The 9205-nt window shown below is 52.9% G+C and overlaps 1 protein-coding gene across 1 annotated transcript; it reads right to left on the bottom strand.

The window, feature by feature from the left end:
* Positions 1 to 777: 777 nt before the first annotated feature.
* On the bottom strand, positions 778 to 5641 carry Gal (galanin and GMAP prepropeptide). The gene is made up of 6 exons (XM_028771292.1): positions 5411 to 5641; positions 5100 to 5180; positions 4388 to 4442; positions 2523 to 2612; positions 2077 to 2154; positions 778 to 1031 (listed from the first exon to the last, which is right to left on the bottom strand). Exons 2-6 carry the CDS (start codon positions 5178 to 5180, stop codon positions 961 to 963), a joined length of 375 nt encoding a protein of 124 aa, XP_028627125.1. The 5' UTR covers positions 5411 to 5641; the 3' UTR covers positions 778 to 960.
* Between the last annotated feature and the right edge of the window lie 3564 nt (positions 5642 to 9205).

Raw genomic sequence — 9205 nt, 5'->3', positions numbered from 1 at the left:
GTTCAGCAGACAGTCTTCGTGAGTGTAGCACCTCACCTGGGAGTAGGAACTGGGTCTGACTCACAAGAGTATATGAGAGGGATTGGCTGAGCCTGGGGACACCATGCTGGCATCAGCCAGTGTCCCTTGAAGGGACAGGGAAGTAGGGTTGCATTTGCTATGAGGTTGGATTCACCCTTGGTGTGGAGCCTCCATGGACTTCCTTTAGTCTCCCCTGTTCTGCAAAGGACCCACATAGGCAGCCAGATGAGCCATTGCTGGCAGCCTGTCCTCCAGCCAGGGAGACTCAGGAGATAAGGCTCAGTTCTGTCTATCATGTGGGTACCTGGCTCTCCTGTCACCTGGTTTCTTCTCTGATTGGGTATTATTTGTTTTCTGCTCGGCACCAGTTCTTCCTGTCTCCATAGCCACTGCTGCAGGTGGGCTTGTACCCATTCGTGCCTTTGTTCGCCTCAGCAGCACACCAGACAGCTGCATCACACTGAGCTGAGCATCAGACTACTGTTCCTGGGCACAGCAAGAGCTGACAGGTGCCCTGCAGTCCTTGTGGAATTCGGGCTTAAACCTTACCTAATGCATGGGTGGATGGCTACCATTACCTTTTAAAACACACTATGGGGAGCCAGAGAGATGGCTCAGTAGGTAAAGGCAGTAGGTCTGTGGATCTGAGTTCAGTACACAAGGTGCATACATGCATGTGCATACACAAAATACAATAAGCAACCACACTGGAGGTGGCAGTGATAGACTGCAGCAAAGAAGAACCAAACAGTCCCAGATACTTGCTAGTTTTTATTATATCACATAATATAATTACACCAATCAAAACATCTTAATTATAATAACACAGCATCAAAGCAGAAAACAGACGGTTGGCTTGAGGAGTTGGCAGAAGATTCTTCTTAGCCTAGAATGACTTTAAATTATAGCACAGGACACACATGCACAGAAGGCGTGGTCTCAGGACTGCTCTAGGTCTTCTGAGGAGGTGGCCAAGGGGATGCCAGGCAGGCTGTCGAGGGCCCCGGCCTCTAAATAAGAATAGCCGTCAGGTAGTTAGTGTGAGAGAGAATCAAATCGCAATACCTTTGGAGAGGGGTGAGTTCTCACTGTGGCGACTCTAATTTGGGAACAGCATCTGAAGGACTGTCTACTCTTCAAAGAAGGCAGGCCATTAGAGGTGTGAGGCTGGTACCCAAGAACACTTTCTCATGAGATCAAAACTAAATGGAAGCTCAGAACCCCAGCCCTTTGTAAGAGCAGCCATGCAGAGATTTCTGGAAAGGCCTAGAAGCTCTCTAGAGGCCTGGGACCTGGAGCTGAAGGCTCTAACACCATCAGTTCTTGCAGTCTCCCTGTCCTGAGGGATGCTTTCCCCTTTGTAAAGACTTTATTTCATTTATATGTTGTGGTGTGTATGTTGTGGGATGTGTGTGTATGATGTGTGTAGGTGTGTATGTTGTGGGATGTGTGTGTATGATTGTGTGTGTGTGTATGTTGTGGGATGTGTGTGTGTGGGGGGGGGAGTCTCCATGTCCTCAAAGCAGATCTGCTGAAGCTGAAGCTGAAGTTACAGGAGGTTGCAAGCCACCTGACCTGGGTACTGGGGACTGAGCTTGGGTCCTTTGGAAGAGCAGCAGATGCTCTCAAGTACTGGGCCATCCCCTCCATCCTGCACCCCTCATCCCCCATCCCCATTTTTAATCTACTGCCCTTCAGCTCCCTCTTAGAAGGGCAGAAAATTGAGGAAATGCTTCCTTCTAGAGCTGACCTGCCAGGCACTGTGCTAACACAATATGGCTTCTCGTGGCCTCACAGGACTGGGCATGAGGCATACTATACCCTAAAAACCACTGTGCCAGAAATAGGGTCCAGGAGAGTGACATGTCCAACTTCACTTTCTCCCCACATCAGCCTGGTAACACTCAGCCCCAGCACAGGATGTTTGAGTGTGATGAGCCTCAGTCCTAACACAGGACATAGGGTAACAGATACTTCCCTTCTCACTTTTGTCCTGCCAGTACTAGGGATAGGTGTAGCCCAGGACGCCATTTTAGATGGAAAACACTCCCATACCTTTAAGGTGCAAGAAACTGAGAAACTCCATTATAGTGCGGACGATGTTGCGCTCAGGCAGGGGCACATCAGCACTTCCTAGACAGTGGAAAAGAACCATGATCACGGCGTGCTTCCTTACCACCCTCTTCAAAGGCCAGGGAGGCTGTCTGAGAGCTGGGGACATCCTAAGCCATCCAGGGCCTTTCTAGAGAAGTGGAGGGGTCCTGGGCCAGCTCTTCCAGGGGCCTCTGTGGCCAGGTCCCTTGTTGTAGCTGCATGCTCCAAGACTTTGCTCCCCAGTCCTGGCAGTTGAGAGGTGTGTGAGGCTGCAGGCTCTTAGGCCTGGCTAGGGCACCCTTAGGCTATGACTGGAGGAGGAGGGTGGTGGGTGTCACCACCATATGCCCTCATGCACCTGGAAGTCCTAGGAATTATGGCATGTACATTTGGGACCCAAGCCTTACCTAGTCTTCCTTCCTCCGCTTCCAGTTGTAACTCCCTCTTGCCTGTGAGGCCATGCTTGTCGCTAAATGATCTGTGGTTGTCAATGGCATCTGTTTGCAGACCAGAGAGGGAGGATCTGTCACTGTGGTGCATCCCATTTCCAACCCCAGGAGAAGACCCACACACAGCTGGACCACCAGCATAAAGCCAAGTGTGGGAGCTCCAGCAGAGGATAGCAGTGTCTCCAGGGGGCACTGCCCAGGGCTCCAGGCAGGCTTTGCTTCTCAAAGGACGACCACACATCTGCAGCATGAATGCACGGCTTCAAGCAGACTCTAGGGCTGAGAAGCACAGGCCCCTCTCCACTGTCCCCTCCATGCTGGTGGACTGGAAATAGGAGCTAGGTGGATGTATATTTTGGCTCCACTCATGTGTCAGGGGACAGTGAGTGAGTACTTATGGCAGACAGGAATCTCAGATCCAGCTGTGCATGTAAATTTAAAGGTGGAAACTAACTAGGCAGCTCTTAGGAGGGAGCCACTGTCTTCCAGCCCAGTCTCCTCCTTTGGAACAGTTTATATCTGAAGACATTAATGCAAGTCACAAACATCCAGGACACCAACTAGGGGCCAGGGCAGGGAGAGAGTGTATGTGGTGGTGGTGGTGGTGGTGGTGGTGGTGGTGGTGGTAGTGGTGGTAGTGGGAGCACCAGACACTTCTGTCTTTGAGCACCACCTTTCCTCTCTGGCTGCCTCTTGCTGCAGAGCTGTACACCCTGCCCCCCAGATGATTCCATATCCCCAAGCAAAATCCTTGTCTCTGTGGTCACATGTGAGAAAGCATTCTCACTACACAGAAACAACATCAAACTCAAAAGGCAATCACTAGTCTTCTGCATCGTGACAGCATTGGGATGCAGAGGGATGAACCATGGACACACTGGGTGCTCTGCCCCACCCCACTCCTTGAGCATCTGTGAGCTGGCAAAGTCCGCAGATTCTAACCCTCCCCAGCTCTGGATGGAAAGAACTGGAGTAACAGAGGTCAGAGCAGGACCTATGCCGCAGGACAAGACTAGTGTTAGTGTAAGATGCTGGTCTGACAGTGGGGCTGAGACTGGGGAGCAGGTCTGAACAAGAAAGAAACCAGCTCAAGTGGGTCTCAAGGTGGGGTATCTGGCTATCTTCAGTTTGTAACAGTTTCCTACCAGAGCTCAGAGGACTGCTTCAGGATACTGTGAAGTGGGAGAGGGTGTTTAGGGAGACCTGGGGACTCAGCCCAAACAGAATTCCAAGGAGACCTGAAAGACTCCTCCAGAAAATTTGAATAAAGCCCCACAGAGGGGTGAGGTGGGGAAGTCAGTAAAAGAAACTTCTAGAAGGAGCAGGTGCTAAGGTTAAAGGTGCAGATCAGTGATGGAAGGTGCCTGGTGAGCCTGGGGGATGTCTGATGCAGAGTGTCAGGGCAGGTTTCACAAGTGGAAGGGAAAGGAGGTTCAGGCCAGAGGAGGCTCTCAGAGGCTCCACCTAGACAGCAGGACGATAGGCACTGGGGTTCCCAGGAGGCTGGTGTGGATGATGTCAGGAGACCCCAGGAATGAGCTCATTTGCTATGAATAAGAGTGGAGGCCTGGAGGAATCAGGCCTTTCAGGGAATGAGAAAGCCCCCCTCCTCCACCCCTGCCTTCCCCACAATGCAGCAGGTGTTTTAAGTCTGCATCACAGCCAGTTAGGCTAATGGAAACCCACAGTCCCCAAAGCCACATGGGAATGCCCCCTGCTTCTTTGCATCTGAGAGTAAATAGGCTATGAGAACAGTGCCTGGCTCCCATGGTCACATCAGGACACACAATCCAGCCTCAGCAAGCCAGCCCTGCATCACTCACGTGGGCCCAGAAGGTAGCCAGCGCTGTTCAGGGTCCAGCCTCTCTTCTCCTTTGCCTAAATCAGGATGACAGGGGGAGGTGTCAGACAGCCCAGGTCCCTGGGCTGAGGGGCAGAGTAGCCTGTGCTTGGCTCCCCAACACAACACAGAGCAGAAATCTGGGCATCCACGCTGCCTGGAATGACTGTATTTGACCTGAACACACTACTGTGTACACTAGTTCTAGGTCCACTAATGCTCAAGCCAGACCAGGGCTCAGTGGCTGATAACCCCAGTGTTGTCTTCAGAGCCAGGTGACAGGCTTACTTCCAAGCAACCCCAGGGCTGAGGTCTGTGCCACCAGCACCCTCAGGCTTCAGGAGAGGTTAGTCTATCACAGGCATTGGCCCACAAATGGGAGCCTTTCCCTTGCTGTTCTGTTGAGACAGCACTTTATATAGCCCACACTGGCCTAAAAATATATGGAGGGGAGGTCGGCCTTGAACTTTTGGTTTTCCTGCCTCTACCTCCCTTCTGAGTACTAGGATTGCAAACCTGGCCATGAATGGAACCCTTTTGAACCTGGGCCCAGATGGTCTTCAGCCCTTCTCCTGGGCCTCTCCCCACCCTCCAGCAGCTTCAGGGACATGCCCACTACTCCCACCCCTGCTATGGGGACAATCAGATCTGACACCTTTAGTCCTCTTTACAGGTCGACTGTCCCAAGAACTTACTGGCATCCCAAGCCCCAGAGTGGCTGACAGGGTCGCAACCAACAGGAGCCAGGCTAGCAGGATAACGCTGCCCCTGGCCATCTGGAAGGAAAGAAGTGGATGAGTTGACACCACCTGAGCAGCCCTGCACACACACACACACACAAACACACACACACACGTTAGGGGGCACTTGGGCTGCGAACTGCGATGGCATCGGCGTGGGAGTGGCGGGATGATGGGGACAGAGCTGTGAGGGGTACAGGGGCAGCGATGAGGCAGCCAACCGCAGGAGGACTAGGACCTGGCAAGCCTCGGTGGGACGCAGGTACCTTGAGCAGCGATGGGAACTGGGCGTGGCTGGTCAGTGCAGGTCCAAGTGTCTCGCTCAGTTCAGGCGTGGCGTAGAGGGGAGGCCGGGAGGGTCGCTTACTGCATGGCGCAGCTCAGCGGCGTGGGGAAGCGCACGAGGATCCCTCGACGTGTCCGCGGCAGGAGCTGGCGCTGCTGCCGCTATTTATGCCCGGTGGGAGCTGCCGCGTCACCCGCTCAGCGCCGCCTCCTGCGAGTCCCAAGGGCCGCTGTGACCAGAACCTGCTCCCGCTCCCCTCCCGGGGCTCAGGAGAGGACCACCCACAGTCCCAAACCATCACCCAGCCAATCCTGCATCACAGAGTCACTCCCCACTGCTCCGCCCCATGCTCACACAGAGTGAGTCTCCACACTCCCATCCTGAGGCCGGCGGGAAGTCTTGCTCTCCTTCCCAGGGATGGGGCTGGAATGGACCACTTCAAAGCCCAAGCAAGGCCAGTCACAGACACCTGAGAGATCAAATTCCCAGGTCCTGCTTTGCACCTGGATGTGACTGTAGCTTCCCTACCCTGGTCCAGGGTCTTACGCTCCTGTTTTGCTGTGTGGGTGGGGAGTGGGAGCGTAGCCATTCAGGGCTGAGGGCAGGGTAGAGGGTGGCTGGCCGCTGTGCAACGTCCCTCCAGCTCCCCAACCATCCGTTTTCTCTTGGAGCCCCCTCCTGAGTGGGCTCTGTCATAGCTGTAGTTGAGTCCTGCAGAGTCCCAGGCCAGATTCTTCCCAAGGGGCAGAGCTGTCTGCACCCTGGGAATTTGGCCACTTGTGCAGGACAGCACACAGACACACAGACACACAGACACACACACACACACACACACACACACACACACACACCCTGAGATCACACCTCAGGACAGACACAGGGCTAGAAACTCCGGACTCCCAAAGTGTGAGATATTTCAACCAGGTACAGCTCTCTGACGAACGCCTCAGCCTTTGAGACTCATGGAGAGCACTCTGTCACCTGGCTCAGAAGTGGACCCCACTAGTATTGTCAGCCAGGTCCTGAGAAGTCTGTACTCACAAAGGAAGAGAGTTCTGCTCCTGGCTTACCATGGCTCCATTGCTGGAACAAGCAGCAACATCACATGAGATGGTCACTCAGGCTAACCTCAATGTCTTGACCTTGTGCACAGGAGTTCCCCTCTTCCCCTGAGACCCATCTGGGACCCCAAGGTGAGCAGAATACAAGGCAAATGATGAATGCTAATTTAACATTCTAAGTGTCCCCACACTAGACTTAGGAGGCTGTGCAGACTTAGGCTATTCCTGGAGACCCACAGGGACAGGAAGGCCACAGAGTGCTAGAAGACTCTGGGGCATCAAGCCTGAGTGTGTGTGTGTCATGGCTCACATGTGGAAGCCAAGAGACAACTTTGTAAAGTTCTCTCCTTTCATATTTATGTGGATCTGGGAATTTGAACTTGGGTCTCCAGGTTTGTACTGAGTGTGTTTACCCACTAAGCTGTCTTGCTGGCCCTCCTTCTAACAAAATGATACTTTGCCTCTGAGTCAACCCTTTTCTTGAAAATGTTCAAAACCAATAGGTGGACAATACTCTACTGCCCACATCTCCCAATTTCTCCAGGAAAATCCAACCTCAGGCAGGTGAGGGTCTCAAGCCCCGCTGGAGTCTCAGCAAGGGGAGATGGATGTGCCTGTCACACTGGCCACTGGCTGAGATCTCTGCCAGCTGACCAGAAGGCAGAGCCCCAGAGTGACCCCCCTGCTCAGAAGCAGCCAGGGAGGAGGGCTGAGTAGAACGAGCAAGTCTGCCCATAGCCAATGAGAACATCTTGAAAGACTGGAAGCTAGACACAGCAGCAAGGGCCTGCAGCTCAGCTGCCCCAGCTAAGGCAGGGTGGAGTCGAGCCTAGAACTTCAAGGCCAGCCTGGGCAATGTGGCCAGACACCATCTCAAAAAGTAAATAAAATAGTTTTTTTTTTTTTAAAGAGGAGCCAGACCAAGGCTGGCCACGGCTCCCACATGCCTCACAGGGAAACCAGACATGTCCATAAGCATATACTTGAGTGTGGTGAATTCGTTTAAAGAGGACAGCAAGCTAGGCGTGGTGGTCTGCACTGTAATCTCAGCACCTGGAAGGCAGAGTAGCAGGAGTTGTAAGTTTACTCTTGGCTCTACAGCTCCAGGCTAGCTTGGAATAAATGAGGCTCTGTTAAAGCAGGGAGGGGTTATGGGGGGGGGGGGTTCAGGCCAGACTCAAAGCTCACCCTTCAATGCCACTCCATCCAGGGTATTTCCACCACATTCGGTGGCCACTGATGTCACTGCTCCCCACTTTGGTTGGATGAGGGGACTCCTCTCTAACTCTGAGAGTGTGACTGGCTCCTCCTGGGGAAACAATGGGAGGAGGGAAGACAGGAACAGGAGGGGCTGTGACTCCCCATATCACTGACAGACTCACTCCTACAAATGAGGACAGGGTGCAGGATCACAGGCCTCTGCCTCCTGGTACACACTGTGCTGGAACCCACGGCCTGCTTCTAATGGGCTCCTCACTCAGCAATGACCCAGTGGAGTCACCGTCAACTTGTCATCTTCAAGGCAGCCCAGTGTGGAGCTAGCAAAATGGGTCACCATTAGACTAATGGACACGGCACACGAAGCACCGTTTCCTACCTGTAAGTCCAGACTTCCTCAGAAGCCCTGCTGGCTGATGCCTGCTGCCGAGAAAAAAACACCCAAATCTGAATACCAAAGAGAGCTAGGGGCTGATGGACAGAGCCCCATGTGGGAGTGTGTCTCAGCAGTGCTGAGATATTGTAACTGTGGGCCTGAAATCAACAAGGGACTTGCCCCCATGGGGATTCCAGTCTGGTGCAGACCTAAGTCCACAACAATTCTCTGAATAACTACTCGGTTATCACCAGAAGGGCTGTAGATTCAGGGAGCCAGACCTAACAGGCAGGTACATCTGTCTGGGTGAGCCAGGGCTCCACACTCTTCAAGTGGAGGGCAGCTCGTGGGTATATGAATATGCCTCTTCTCAGTTTTCCTTCTTCCTTCTGCCTGGAATTTGAAGGTGGGGGCTCGAGAGGAGCAACCGTCTTGGAGCCCAAGGTGATGACAGCCAGACTAATGGAGCAATGCTTGTGGGTACCTGAAACTCAGTCCTGCGCTGCCAGCCTCTAGGCTTGTTTCAGAACAGAGGGAATGTCTCCTTTTTTGTTCAAGGCCTTGCTATTTTGGAGTTTTACTTGGAGTTACTATGATCAGCATCTTCCATGAAGCACTCACCCAGTGTCTGATGGATAAATGACCACATATAAGCAAATGGAAGAACAAGTCATCCATCGTCAATGGTGCTGATGCTGGGAAGATGGACTCGATCAGGGAGGGAGAGGCTGGGGAGAGCTGCCAGACAGATAAGCACCTCTGCACCTCGCCGTGACCTCATTGTGACTGGAAAAGCAACGAAAGGAATGGTGAGGTGATCTAAAACTGGCTGATCTTCACCCCGGAGATGCCTGTGCCCTTAACTCTCTCTTCCTACGGTTTCTAGCTGGTTCCTTCCATCTGACCCCAGTGTCACAGAGGCCATTGGGGAAAAGTCTCCAGGCTTAGTTCTCTCTGGAGAAAACAGTAGCTGGGGCTGGGGTCTGTGGTACAGGAATAGCACAGGAATAGACCACATGATTAGAATCCCCCACCGAGGGGCTGGGGGTGTGGCTCAGTGGTACAATCCTGTCAGGCACCCACAAGCTATATAAATAAAACATTACAATGAAACAAAATA

The sequence above is a fragment of the Grammomys surdaster genome, unplaced genomic scaffold (genome assembly GCF_004785775.1).
Source record: "Grammomys surdaster isolate TR1022 unplaced genomic scaffold, NIH_TR_1.0 205, whole genome shotgun sequence".
In the NCBI taxonomy this organism is placed as follows: Eukaryota; Metazoa; Chordata; class Mammalia; order Rodentia; family Muridae; genus Grammomys; species Grammomys surdaster.
Note: the sequence above shows the minus strand (reverse complement) of the source record. Positions and strands in the feature narration are given on the sequence as shown.

Coding starts and splice junctions, on each gene's coding strand:
- Gal (XM_028771292.1), bottom strand. CDS start 5,180: ATGGCCAGGGGCAGCGTTATCCTGCTAGCCTGGCTCCTGTTGGTTGCG. Junction 4,443..5,099: donor CTCTGGGGCTTGGGATGCCA/GTAAGTTCTTGG, acceptor ATCCTGATTTAG/GCAAAGGAGAAGAGAGGCTG. Junction 2,155..2,522: donor AGCGGAGGAAGGAAGACTAG/GTAAGGCTTGGG, acceptor TCCACTGTCTAG/GAAGTGCTGATGTGCCCCTG.